Raw genomic sequence first — 14,741 nt, 5'->3', positions numbered from 1 at the left:
GGACATACAGTTTTCCCTTGTCGTGTCCATTTCCATAACCGCGATGCCACCCCAGATACACCAGGGCCTGTGAACATTATTTACTGCTGCACATGTAGAGGTTTTTTACAGTTTTAACTGCGGGCTGGTGTGAGTAATTGCTTTTCCTTCTAGACCCAGTAGTCCGCTAGTGAAGCAGCATCAGGGTCTGGCAGCGTGTTCTGCGGAAGGTGACCACCGCCCTGGGCCACTTGCTTCTTTCACCGGCTCCCCCGGCCCCTCTTTTAACTGGAAATAGTAACAACCCTAACTTCATTATTGTGATGCATTTTCTTTATTGAGTAGAAATGTGTCATTTCTAGGACAGCACCTAGCCGGTTACAGGCACTTAGTAAAAGTTTTCTGAATGGACGAAAGGCCAAAAACGAGTTTCTCTTTCCATGTGGTATTGTGCTTTGTGCCAAGCAATGTTAGTTTAAAGATCTGTTGTTTTTCTCTTGCTTTTTCTTTTCAATGCAGGGAAAGTTATTCCTAATGGACGCCACATCTCATAAATCTCTGACCTCTATTTTCTTCCTTGTGGTACATCTGCCACCCTGACGTGTATATCGTTTCTTTTCATTTCTAGAAGGTCCACCTAGTTCCCTTACATAGAAGCAGAACCTAACACTGCCATTTCACAAGGGCATTGAGCACAAGGAGACTGTGGAAACTTGGAATCCTTTTATTGCTCTTTGCATTTATTCTTAGAAAGTTTTCCCCTGTTTTTATAAACTTCAAGTAGCCCTGGAAATTTTTCTGGTGTGTGTGGAAATTTACATGACCACTGATAACTATTTTGGATATATTAAATGATTTTCATTTACATCCATTATATTACTTATGGGGTTTTAGGGTATGTAGCAAAAACACATACTTTGAAAAGAAATGTATTCTTTCTGCAATTGAAACTGTAAAGCCAAATGACTTTTATCTCTAATTCTTAGGTTTATTATGGAGAGATTTGTAAGTGAGAAAAAGGTGAACATCCTGGCTCATTTCTCAAGTAGCCATGAAGATTTCGTACAGATAACTTTTAAATTGTCCCCAGGAAGACCCTCAGAACTGGAGCTTGAGGAGGGCAGTGCCCACTTTCTAACCCACGGAAATTTGTTATAGTCAAAATAGGCACAAATACTGAAGATACACTTGGTGGCTTTTCTGTCAAATGCACCTTCAGGTGACTGCTGATATTTTGACCTCAGTGATTTACTAAAAAAAGTCTCTTGGGAATTTCTATATTAAGCACGACTGAGGTGTTTTTGTTTTTGTTTTTTTAATGAACTATATATGATGTTCGTGGACATTTCTGTAAAGATGTTAATACCAAGTCCTTTGATCAGAAATATAATCTGCCACCACAATCTTCTTTTAATGGGAAAACCAAGTATGAGTGACATAATTTTGACTTTTCCAGGAGCGCAGCCACTAGAAATGAGACAAAGACGAGTGCGTGTACATCAGCCAACACCCTCAGGGCAGTCTGGGTACGCATGCCCACACTCCACGGATGCGGTGAAATAACCGCCAGGCACTATGGATGGCACTTTGCATGGTGATTTTGTTTCCAGTCAGGGGGAAGGGGGCGTTCTTCTTGATAAGGAATCCGTCACTTCCGTTTGGATCGTTCTCTATCAGAATCCTCAACCCTGAAGCCTGGACTTCTCGGCAAGTGACATGGCCCCTGAACTGACCACTTGGGCTTGAAACCTCTGGCAGGAGAAAGGGGAGAGATGAACTAGTTCAGGAATAACCACCTACTTCAGCTTTGGGGCTGCTTACACCCATTCCCCCAATCCTTTTTTTGATTGTTGTATTTGTCCAAATAGCATTTGGACCACCTTTGGATCCTTAGATTCCGAGATGAGCAGTGCTGTATCACACACTTTCTCCAGCCCTGCCTTGATCCTGACCAGCAAATATCAAACAGGTCAAAACCACGGCCCATGGGATCGCCTCTGCAACCCCCTCCATATACATTTAACCAATAGTCCTGTCACACAGGTTGAATTAGTTTATGCAGAACAATCCATGAAGACTTTAGTGTGGAAAAATAGTATTATATAAAGCTTAATATTAAACATTATGAAAAAATACATATTTACAAAAGAAACTACAAAATACAACTATGTACAATAATATCTGTTACCTTTAAATTACATAAATTCTTTAAAATTCTCCAGATTAATAAATTATACATAGTATCAACAGAAATAGCTGGCACCTCTGTAGGGCATGAAGCAGGGGGGTTTTTTTGTTTCTGTTTTTGTTTGTTTTTTTTTTTAAATCACACAGTGAATAGATTTTATCCGAGAGCTCTTCAGATACATTCTCAATGCCTTGAATAGCCCGTGTCTGAAAGGAAGGACATTGTGGTTAGAGATGGAGCAGCGTGTGTCATAGCTGTTTGTTCCAATTATGATGATTACAAATGGATAAGACTAGCAGAAATGACTAAAGTTCAATATGATTTAGGGTGAGACCATCGCTGTGGGGGCCATGTCATTTCATTCAGAACCACCGATTACTAGAATTGGAAGGGACTAGTAATTCTAGTCCATCCTATCTGATTATATAGATGAGCCCACAGGCCCAGGGAGGCAGAGTGTCTCACTTAGGGTTACATAGCTTGGTAATGCTAGTTAGTCCCGGAGCCAGGACCTAAATCTTAACTTTTAGACACTGGAAGCTAACCATACCACAGCTGGCTCTTTCAGGAGCACCCAAGGTGACTCTATAAAATCAAAGACTCTCATGTAAGTCGTAACAAGAAAAAGAAACCTCCCAGATCCCCCATAGCTCCCTCCATCCTGGAGCTTCTTAAAGAATGTGACATGCAAAAACCTTAATTTACTATACAGATACATTAGGTGGTAATTATTTACAATACAAGAGAATAATCGATTGACAAAGACTCCTTTAAATGGAAGCTCCTTGTGTATATGTGCTTCACAGATTATTAACTATGTAACATACTGGCTCGGTGGGCAGGTACAGAGGGTGCAGAGAACTAAAGAAAACTGAGAATAAGAAATGGAGATAAAATAACTGAAATAATGTTTTGAGAATGATCTGATTTATAGATGGACATGGGTCCACGTGGCAAGGAACTGAGACCTAAAGCAATAGCCGTGTAAGTGTGCCTTCTTGAAGTGGACCTCCCAGCCCCAGTCAAGCCTTCAGATGACTGCTGCCCTGGCCAACATCTTGACTACAGCATCATGAGTGACCCTGGGCCAACACCACCCAGCTAAGCTCCTCCCAAATACCTGATCTACAGAAACTGTGAGATAATAAATGCTGAGCTACACTGCTAAGTTTTAGGGTAATTTTTTGGGCAGTAATAGATAACTAATACAATGTAACTTCAAATTTGTGTTAGCTTTTGTGATAAATTAGGTCTAAATGATGGTGTAGAGTAGGAGAAGGCATGAAGACCCTTTACTGGTCAAGTAATTATTGTCTGATCAAAGTAGTGCCTTTGAAAGTTTATACATTTGTTTTACTGAAATTTTTGTTTAAAAAATGTTGCATGCTTGTTCTAGACTATGTAGTACACAAAACAGAAGAAAAATCATTTTCATGAGAACTTCATTTTGCTATTGTGGTTTATTTCTTTCTAGTCTTTTTTCCCCATGTGTTGTTTTTGCTTGTTTTGCATTCTACTTTTTTTTAGACATTGTTTACATTTAGACATGTTTTACATTCTACCTTTTTTTAGACAGAGAGAAAGAGAGAGAGAGAGAAATGGGGGAGGGGCAGAGGGAGAGGGAGAGAGAGAATCTTTTTAAAACGATTTATTTATTTTAGAGAGTGAAAGAGAGTACAAGCAGGAGGGGCAGAGGGAGAGGGAGAGAGAATCTCAAGCAGACTCTGCATTGAGCATAGAGCCCGATGCAGGGCTTGGTCTCCCCACACCAGGATCATGACTTGAGCCAAAAACAAGAGTTGGGCAATTAACCGACTGAGCCACCCATGTGTCCCTGCTTTTTTTTTTTTTAACTCAACATATTTATAAGAATATCCATGTTATAATATCATCAGAAATATCATTTTTAGTGACTGCATTGTATTCCATTAAATGAATGTACCATAGTGTACTTAGTCCTCCAGTGTTTAACATTTGGGGTTTTTTTCACTTAAACTTTCAGCTATAAAAATTTTCATGAATAAAGCTTTTTAAGCACTTAGATGGTAAGACGAGAACATAGTGAGGACTTCGATGCATATGGCCAAATTCTTCTCCAAAGGGATTTTACAATCTGAATCCTTAGTTGCGAGTTCAAAGCATCTTCCCCAGCAAAGAGCCTGACTGCTTAGAAAAGAAATGTTAAACGGAATCCTGAAGAGAGGGCATCCCCAGCCAAATAGGAAGAGCTACCACGTGCAATTGGTGCTCAACTGTGGCGTCCCCTCCCCACCCTCCCTCTCCTCCCATTGCCACTCTCTAAGGGCCTTTGGGTGGAAGAAGAAAGGGCTGGTGAACTTTGGAATAGCTCTGGGTTATTAATGATTTCCGGATGCATCGTATCTTGATAAATGAACTTATAAGTCAATGGAGTAAGCCCCTACCTCTGTGATACTCTGGATTCACATTTTCGTAGATTGGAAACAAGGGGTTTTCTTGTTCACTCCGTAGCTTCCTTGCTCTGAGGACATCTCTTACGCACTGATGTAGGTATACGTACTGACACTAAGAAAAAGCAGAAAACATGTCAAGGGAAGGCAAATTCTCAAGCCTAAGAAAGATGAGAGACTCTCAGAAAGCCTCAAGAGTGGTGGGATTCTATATGGTTAGCAAACTTCTCGATCATTTCACGAACAGTCTCTAGTACATAAAAGAGTGCTTTCTATTAGCACTAAGAAGAAAATAATGGTCATGACCAGAGAGGTGGTGTTTATTTATTCTTTTTTATGTGCATGCATATTTATGGAGTCTATTCCATGAATGCCTAGGATTATATGTGGCACACAGTCAGTCCTCCACAAATATTTATTAAATAGATGACTGAATGTGAAACACTGTACTACACATTTTATATGAATTTTCTCATTTGATTATTTTGACAATCTCATGAAGTAGATATAACCACCCATAGGAATGAAGACTCAGAGAAGTTAAGTAACTTCTTACACAGCCAAGAAATGGGACCCTAGCCGCTGATCCTAGGGTTCGTATTCATGTTCTTTTCACTGTACCAGTTTTCTTAGGTGAATCCTAATTTCATTGCATTACTGAATGAGAAAATCATTTCACTGCGTACTCTGCTGCTTTATTCCCTTTCTTTTGGGAGGATAGTGAGAAAAAGAAGATGTATACAATAGACCCAGCTGGACTGTCAGTTCTTTGAGGGCAAGGTCAGTGTCTTCTCTCGCTCTGTTCTCTCAGCATCTGAGACTGGCACAAGGAAGAATCTCAAAGAGGTGGCCTGATGACAGAACTACAGAGGGTTACACAGTGAGAACAGACTCACCTCTGTCAACTGTCTGGGAACTAACTACTTTTGAAATAGAAACAAATATAGAAGAGTCAATGTTTTGGTGACCATAAAGACACACAAAAACCTTCACTTGACCATAAAGGCTTAGACAAAGGCTTCCTTCCTACCAACAGAGCTGTTAGGAAAAGAATGTCCACGTCACCTCACTGCTTGGTCTTGGGCTCCCTTAATGACACAGCAGCTGCTTGGCACCCCGGGAAAGAGGAGACTGGAAGGGAAGCACAGGAGCATGCAAGAGACCCTGGGCTCTTCGTCTTCCTCCGGCTGGCCTAAACTGAATCACAAGGCTTCTCGGGAACAACCTAGAAAACATCTGATGTCTCTGAGCTAACATCCTTTGACCACTAAAGGGTATGAGACTCCGTGTTGCTGTCAATTAGAGAGATGTTGAAAACCGTCCCTGGACCCCCTGTTTAAGGTGAACAATGTGTTATTTTAAAGTATTTTAAAGGTTTGCGATACAAAGTGAGACTATAAGATCTTCCCTCACCAACGAACTTTAGAAGTGGACCAGTATTTATTTTCACGGGCTGACACTAGGCATTGCCCCTGATTGAAAGCTGGCCTGGTCATCTACCAAAGGGATTTCGTAACGTAGGTCCAGTATAGTCATCAGAATAGGACCTTTCAAAGAAATCAATCAATCATAAGTGAGGCCTGCATTAATATTAATTAACTATTCTCTCCATTTATGAGTGTTATATGTGTTTTATGCCACCTTGATCTTGAAAATGCGAGGACGGTACTGTCCTGAAAATGGTTGATACCATAGGCAGTTTTTTTTTGCTGTCTTGAAAACAATCTACCAAATTATAGACATTTCCTATTCCTTCCATCCCAAGCAGGATTCATATTTTCAATTTTACTGGGATATTAAATTACTGTGGGACCTTAAAGTTCAACTGTGAATGAATTCTATTACACATCTGCACTATGCCTTATTAATCAGTTCTTCAACAATGATCCACTATGGGCTTTGAAACCAGTTAATAGTCATTAATTTGCCTGGCCTTAAATATAAATTCTTCTTCTCCCAATAGAACGTCCTTTTGAAAATAATTACTACTAAAACCTTCAGGCTGTTCATGTGCTTCCCACTTTATTCCTAATGAAAAATAGAGTCTAGGGGGCGCCTGGGTAGCACAGTCGTTAAAGCGTCTGCCTTCGGCTCAGGGCGTGATCCCGGCGTTTCGGGATCAAGTCCCACATGGGGCTCCTCCGCTGGGAGCCTCCTTCTTCCTTTCTCACTCGCCTGCTGTGTTCCCTCTCTCGCTGGCTGTCTCTCTGTCACATAAATAAATAAAATCTTTAAAAAAAGAAATAGAGTCTAATATATGAACCTTGGATTATAAGAGAGACTTTTTTGCCCTGGCTAGCTGACTTGTGAAGCCTCAAGTCCATTCAATTTCACCAATAGTTGTAGTACGAGGTAGTATTTATAGAATTAGACTTCTAGGTTTTCATGGTCCCTGAGTTCACAGCTTAGCAGAGGCGCAGATATGTGAACAAATACGTACAGGTGATAAATGTAAGACAGAATTGTGTACGAAGCTTCATACATAAGAAGAAATCGCCAGGTTCACTTCTGGGGGAGAGAAGTATCAATCTAGGGAGAAGGGTAAAACTTTGAGCCAAGAGTGGGATAGTCCCAGTGATGTAAATAACAGGAGCATGCACATCCATTCTGGAAACTGTGAGCAGTCCGGTGTAGCTAAAATGTAGGGTGCATGGGCCACGGGAAACCCCAAGGACAATCTCGCAAATGGGCACCGAGAAGCTTATTCCTACAACATCCCACTGTTTCCTCCTGCGGGAAGCAGAAGAGATGAACAGACTGTGGCTGTCAACTCCTGTTCTTTAACATCTTACTGCTTCATGTGAGTGTCTCCCTGGGATTCCGGCTGCAAATTTCCCCCACAGCAGGCTAAGGCAGGAGGGGCACATTTGAAATCCCATGTCTGCTGCCTCTTTGTTTAGAAATCCTTGTTCTTGGATATATTTATCAAAATTTGTGAAGACCCTTTGTATCCCCAAAAAAGTGGAATAAAATTAAAGCTGACTATCTCCATGGACCCAGAAAAGGAATACACGGGGTCTGACGGTCTTTCCTTCTTTGTTTCCTTTGGCTGAGCTATAGACACAGCCCTCTGCACTCACTCCCAGTTCCCAAGCGAGTCATTCATGGGCGGGGGCCAGAAGCCCACTGTGAGCAAGGAGTAAAACAGGACAGATGATAACTGAACATTGTCTGGGATTCCATTTGATAGAGGGGAAAAAAATGGAGGGACAAAACATCTCTTACCACAATACCTATTTCATTATAATCAAAAGAATCAAAGTTGATTTTGACTGAGGGAGGGAAACCTTCCTTAATTTTGGCAGACCCGAAAACAATGGGCGGGGGGGGGGGGTAGTTCTGAGGGCGAAACTGAAGTAAGTTGGGGGCCTGGTTACGAAGAGGTCTGTTTACAGCAAGGAGGAGAGTTTGAACTTCATGGTAATGCAATGGAGAGCTCGCCAAGTTCTTAGGCGGGGAGTGGACAGAGCCAGCAGAAGCACTGTGTTGGTGGCTGTGGTGACAAAGGGTTGTTAGGGCAGGGGCTGTGGGCAGGAGACACACTAGGAGGTTACCACGGAAGGCCCCGGTGACAAAAAGCGAGGACAGTGGCAGTTGGGTGGGAGATTAGAAGGAAGAGAAAGATGTCGGGTACGACGGACAGGACTCCCTGAGTGCGTGAATGTGGGAACCGTGGGAAGAGAAGTCAGCATCCCAGCTCGGGCAAACAGATGGACGGCAAGATGATGGCAACCCGTTACCTGAAACCAGAGGGAGCAAGAGGGGGAGGGGTGCTTTCGTTGTTATTGTTTGTTTAAAGGCAGACAATGAGTTCAGTTTTGAGTTTTTTTGAGTTTGAGACGACTGGAAGGCTACCAGGTGGAACTGTGTGGTAGGAAGGTACTTCGGTCACTGCTGGAAAAGGAGAATGAGATTTGGGGAACGGGAGCATGGATGTGGTTCTTGACGCCGTGGGACATGATAAAGAGTGAAGGTCGAGAGAAGGAAGAGCAGCCCCTTGAGGGCAGAAGCTTGAGGAACTCAGACATTAAAAAGGCAAGCTGAGGAACAAGAGCATAGAATCCTCAGAGGTTAGGAGGAGAAGGAGAAGGGAATAGTGGAAAGAAGGAGATAAGAAGGAGGAAGAGCTATGGCACATTGTGATATTAAATCTTTTATAGATTTAAATTTTTTTAAAGATTTTATTTATTTATTCGACAGAGATAGAGACAGCCAGTGAGAGAGGGAACACAAGCAGGGGGAGTGGGAGAGGAAGAAGCAGGCTCATAGCAGAGGAGCCTGATGTGGGGCTCGATCCCAGAACGCCGGGATCACGCCCTGAGCCGCAGGCAGACGCTTAACCGCTGTGCCACCCAGGCGCCCCTAAAAGAAATTTTTAAAAGAGACTTCGACCAAATGCAGATGTGGACTTTGTTTGGATTCTATGGAAACTAAGTGTAAAAAGTAATCTCGAAATAATTAGGGATATTTAAATAATGACTGGACGTTACATGTAGTAAGGGATTATGGTTAAAATTGTTAGGTGCGATAATGGTATTCTGGTCACAATCTTAAAAAGTCTACCTGAAAATTTCTGCATATACAGCGTTTAGGATTAAATGGTTTGATAAGCAGGATTTGCTTTAAAATTTTCCAATAAGGTCATGGGGTAGGGGAGTAGTGTATGTGGGATGTAGACGAGGAAAGAACCCAGATTACTGATAGTTGTAGAAGCTGGAATTTAGGTGCAGGGAAATTCACCACACTATTTTCCCTAGTTTTATGTATTTAAGAGTTCATAATAAAGTATTAAAAGTATAGTGTAGTAATTGTTATAATGAAAGTACTCCCTGCCCAGGACAATGGTGGTGACAGAGGGTCCCAGGTGTGGCCCCAGCCTACAAGAAGCCATGATGCTAGTATTTTTCCAAATGTGTTACAGAATAGGAGATCTGCAGGATATTAATATGGGCTGCACAAGAAAAGAATCCAGCGGTCAAGGTGGTTTGGGGAATAGTGGGTTCAACAAAGCTCACAGGGAGCCTTTGCTGCAGGATGTCCCTGTTTTGGGAAGCACACCGCCTCCCCAGTTTTCCTGTGTACTGTAACAGTAAGAGAATATGGTAGCAGGTAGGGCTTTTCACCTTTTTGACCATGGGGATTTTTTTTTTTTTTTAACACATAGAGGACTTTGCAGAGTTACTTGGGAAACACAGGGGTAAGAGAGTCTTGAATGGCAACTCTGCAGGGGAGTAACAGGCTTGGTCTGTGTGGGGACACAGATCCGACCCTGAGGCTATGGGGCTAAGGGCTTGGGATTCTCTCGAACAGGTTCAAGCCCCAGCTCGGCCACTTCATAGCTGTGCAAAGGCCTTTAGCCTCTGCACCCCAGTTTTGTAGCCTGGAAATGGAAAATGATAACCTCTCTTCTTTGGTTTTTATAACTTTAATGAAATAACATGTTTAAAAATGCCCTGCAAATGTCAAACGGAAGCATTTATCCTTGTGACCAGTATGCACTGGGGTGTCCAGAGATGGGTGTGCAGCTAGGAGGGCTGGGGGAGAGAGAGACTGTAGTGTGCTCACTCACCAGCCTATCTTCAAATGCCCTTCAAGATGGACGGGCCTGGTCTTTCCTCCATGTACAATGCATTGATTTAAAAAAACCCATCGTGCTCCCTACCCACCCAAAGAAGACAGGCAACCAGCTCAGTAGAGGTAAGGGTACACAAGGCACCCCAAGGTCACTGAAATTTGCTTTAAAATAACAAGTCCTACAGAACATCTATATTCAGTTCTCTTTCTCCTCCTAATGAGTCACTGAAAGCCTGGGACATTTTGGGGGAGAGAGGCAGGGAGGGTGGCCGGGGTCCTGTAACTCTTACCTCAGTCTGGACCATGTGAACCCTGTGAAGCCTTAGGTCATTCACAGCTCCGTAAATGTCCACGGAGTCTTTGGAGTCTAATTGCTGGAGGATTCGGTCCAATGCGATAAAGGTTCCAGTCCTACCCACACCGGCACTAGGAGAGAGAGCAAAGGAAGACTGAGCCTTTTTGATTAAATTGGCCTTTCAGGACTGCATCCCGAGACTCCAGGACCGTCTTTCTTTTCCCCTCCAAGTCATGGGAGAATACAGGAATCCTGCTTTCTCTCAATGAGCTCTCTCAAAGAGAAGCCCCAGCTGTTCACCTCTTGCTGCTTCCTTCCTCCACCTCCCCCACCCCACCAGGGGTAAGTGCTGCTCTGCACCTACTGCGTGTCCTTTCCATGCATGTTGTATGCTTTTCCAGCACACATGTAGAGCCATAAACAATACATTCATTTTATGGGTTTCAAAGATTTACTGAAATGATAACATGTTTTATATATCCTTCTGCTGACTTTTAAAAACTCAATATAGTGTTTTGAGATTTAACCATGTTGTTACATCCAGATCCACTCTCTTTTAGCTTCTCTACAGAATTCACAGGCACTGCCAATCTGTCCCCTGCTAATCTATTCTCTACTGATAGACAAGGAGATCATTTTTAAAAAAGATTTACTTATTTGACAGAGAGAGAGAGGGAGTAGGGGGAGGGGCAGAGGAAGAGGGAGAGAGAGAATTTCAAGCAGGCTCCAAGCTGAGCACGGAGCTGACGCAGGGCTTGACCTCACGACCCCGAGATCATGACCCCACCGGAAACCAAGAGTCGACGCTTAACTGATCGAGCCACCCAGGGGCCCCGATAATGAGATCATTTTTAGTTATTCTCTTTGAAAGGCTGTGTTGCAGTGAGCCTCCTTGTGCCCGAGTGCAGGGATTTCTCTAGGGTTGATATCTAGAAGGAGCTCCTGGGTCCTAGGGTGTGAACACCTTCAGCATCACCAGGGGTGGCCGAATTGCTTCCCAAGGTGGCTGTGTAACGTGGGGATTTGTGATGCGCAGTTTATAAGAGAAAGGAGAACCGTTCTTCCACTGGTACGGGCAGAAACCCCAGCCATTCTTCAGAAAGCAGGAAGCTCTTGAGTGCCTCGCCTTCCCATTAAAAGCATCAGGGTTCCACTGACATATAAAAGCCGGGCTCCTAGGGTGCTGGGCTGATTGGGAGAAAACGAGGGCATCTGACATTTCTCTTACTGGAGCAGTTCCCTGCTCCTTACTTCGTAGTGCCATCTGGCTTGGGCTATCAAAGTGTAGCTGCAAACATTAATTAGCTAAACACCAGGCTCCCCAGGGAGGAAGAGAGAGGCACTGCTTGTTAGGCTGGTTTTATGGGCATGCAGTCTCAAGCAAAGAGAAGTCCAGACACAAGAGAAGTTTAAGAGTAAAATTGGGGGCTACAGATGGCAAGTGCTACTTGACCGGGGGGGAGGTCTGGAGCAGGGACCCGGAAGGATGCTTAGGGTTCATATGGGTGGAGAAGAGAGATTAGGCCACTCGAAGGAGTAAGAACGGCAAGAGGCGAGAATACATAGGATCTTGGAAAGCACGAGAGCGGGGTTTCTGGGAACTTGGATGGGGAGTCACGTAGGGACTTTGCGTTTTGTACAGTAGCAAAAAGAGCAAGAGGGAGAGAGAGAGGGAGAGAGGCAAGGAAGGCTGGAGAGTGAGGGTGAGAGAGGGGCGGAAGGTGAAGACAGTGAAAAAGAGGAGAGAGAGAGCATAATACTATCCCGTGGGCCTAGGCAGGGGGGTGGCGCAGACCCTCCAGGCCACCCACGTCACTGGCCCCTCGTCGTCCGGTACCTGCAGTGCACCACAGTGGGCCCGGCGCCAGGGCTCCTGCTGATATAGTCCCTGACGGTTCTCACAAACTGGATCAGGGACTGGGTGGTCTCTGGGACCCCGTGGTCTGGCCACACCGTGTAGTGAAAGTGGCGGATGAGCCTGTGTGCGTCGAGCTGTTCCTCCTGTAGGAGCGGAGAGGATGATAAGGGGGAGGAGGCAAGGCAAACCTTCAAGTCTGACCCCTGTGACCGTGCAGCAGTCCCCGGGAGCCGAAACCACGGGGGAGGAGGCGGCAAGAAGGGGGGGTCATAAGTGTCCTGCATCTTTCCAAGCTGGGGTGTTTAGTGATGTCAAACAGACAAACATACGCTGCATATCCTAAATTCCCGGATGGTCCACTCAGGCAGCACAGACTCTGACAGCATCTGCAGGATGAGGTCCCCATAGTAGAGGGAATCCTGGTCTGCTGGCCAGTAATGGTCACACTTTACCTAAAGGAAGACGGAGGGAAAAAAACGTGAGTCTGGAAACATGACTCCCTGTGAATGTGTGCGCTTCCTCCCTGAAACGTCTTCCTGAGCTGGAGTGTAGGGTCCCGAGCTGGAGTGTAGGGTCTGAGCTGGAGTCTCGGGTCAGCCGCTAGAGCATCTGGCCGTGGGCTCTGCATCAGTGTGCTCAGGGCCCACGCCCAAGCCAGCCAGCTGCTGCAAGGGTGGAGAGCCGCTGTCTGGGGAGCAGAGCCCCTACCCTTGGCTGCACCTCCCTTTCGGGCACAGTGTTCCAATGCTTGAGCTTTTTGTTGATTTCCTTAGGATCTTGGTTCCACTCCTCATAACCCATATGGCCCGATGGTTCTTTCTGAAGAAAGGTCTAGCTGGGCAGAGGAAGCCATGTCTTCCTGGCCCCTGTTGGGTCATATTTGAAATCATTGTCCTAACCTGGACCGAGTGCCACATGCCACAGGATCTTTGAAAAGTCAGAACATTTAGCTGAGCCCCAATGCACATGTGGGAAGCCAGGAGAGAGAAGTATGAACATGTGTTTACTGACCACAAAAATATGTGGTATCTTCTATGTCATCTCTTTTTTAATCCTCAAAATAACCGTGTGAAGTACAGGATTGTAAGTATATCATAAGAGGTTTGGGGCGCCTGGGTGGCACAGCAGTTAAGCGTCTGCCTTCGGCTCAGGGCGTGATCCCGGCGTTATGGGATCGAGCCCCACATCAGGCTCCTCCGCTATGAGCCTGCTTCTTCCTCTCCCACTCCCCCTGTGTTCCCTCTCTCGCTGGCTGTCTCTATCTCTGTCGAATAAATAAATAAAATCTTTAAAAAAAAAAATAAGAGGTTTGCTTGATTTGCCCAGAGAACGATTTCCCTTTGGGTCTGCAGACATAGCCTAGAGTCTGCTAGGGGCAGGGCCAGTGTCTCTGGCAAGGGATACACCGAAGGACAGAACAGACATGGGGCCACTTATGATTTCTGCGTCAAGAGCCCTTCCAATGGAAATGCCTCTGACTGAAACTTCAGACCCAGAAGCAGAAGTGGGCATCACCCATGTAAGCTTTTATAACTGAGTGGCTTAATTCACCAGCCATGTTCTCACATGATCCCTCCTTGGCTTTTGTGGGGTTTAACTTTTGATGCTGAGGTAGAATTCCATCCTAGTAGGCGGCCCTAAGCCACGGTCGGAAGTCAGGAAGACTGTTTACTCACTCGGCCCTTCTCCACACACTGGGTCACCATGACGATGTTGTGAACATTCTGTTCCCACGCCATCTTCCAGAAGTCATCCTTGGTGCCAGGAAGAGGTCCCTGAGTAGCAATGTATTCTCTTCTGAAGTTGTTGCCCTGTGATGAATTTACAATATGGAGAGTCAGAAACAATGGGCCTCGTCAGAACTATAAACAGAGGGTTATCTCTGTAGATTAGATGATATATAGGTCTTTGCCAGATCCCTGACTTGAGAAAAAGATACTAACACAAGTGTCAAGGCTTGGGAGCAAGAGAGACAAAGGCCGGAACACTGAACTATTGTTAAGAGCCAACTTCCCATTTATTAGGCCGGGTCTATTTTAAATGGCAATAGGGGACTCAGGTAATAATCTAGAGAATGCTTCACTCTCAATGGTTGTGTGTGTGTGTGTGTGTAGACTCTGAGGGACTGACTTCCTCAGGCTCTTCCCCTGTTCAATGCAGAAGAGTTTCAGTCATTTTGGGTAACAGACAGAGTGCTGGTAAGAGACGTGACACAAGGGAAATTTCGGGGAAGGGAAACCACAGTTTATCGAGCACCTACCATATAACACGCCATGGGTCAGGACTTTCACACATCTTATTTCATCTGAACCACAATGCTAGGAGCCAGGATATTTTCTCCCACTTATTCTGCACTCCAGCAAGACAGAATTACTTGCAGCTCTGAGCTGAAGTTCCTTCTCTCCTTGCCTCTCCTCG

General features: G+C 44.7%; 1 protein-coding gene across 4 annotated transcripts in view; it reads right to left on the bottom strand.

The window, feature by feature from the left end:
* Nucleotides 1-294: 294 nt before the first annotated feature.
* PTPRB (protein tyrosine phosphatase receptor type B) overlaps nucleotides 295-14,741 on the bottom strand; it is a 107,293-nt gene continuing 92,846 nt past the window's right edge. For all 4 annotated transcript variants that reach the window (XM_045789582.2, XM_045789583.2, XM_045789584.2 and 1 more), the window contains 6 exons: nucleotides 14,000-14,134; nucleotides 12,653-12,775; nucleotides 12,303-12,466; nucleotides 10,461-10,596; nucleotides 4,591-4,711; nucleotides 295-2,373 (listed from right to left, as the gene is read on the bottom strand). In XM_045789582.2, coding sequence (XP_045645538.2) covers nucleotides 2,351-2,373; nucleotides 4,591-4,711; nucleotides 10,461-10,596; nucleotides 12,303-12,466; nucleotides 12,653-12,775; nucleotides 14,000-14,134 — 702 coding nt within the window. In that variant the 3' untranslated portion in view covers nucleotides 295-2,350. The remainder of the gene's footprint in view (nucleotides 2,374-4,590; nucleotides 4,712-10,460; nucleotides 10,597-12,302; nucleotides 12,467-12,652; nucleotides 12,776-13,999; nucleotides 14,135-14,741) is intronic.

This window comes from Ursus americanus, chromosome 17, assembly GCF_024610735.1.
Source record: "Ursus americanus isolate L20-20 chromosome 17, mUrsAme1.1.p, whole genome shotgun sequence".
Classification (NCBI taxonomy): Eukaryota; Metazoa; Chordata; class Mammalia; order Carnivora; family Ursidae; genus Ursus; species Ursus americanus.
This window is presented reverse-complemented; position numbering and strand designations above follow the sequence as displayed.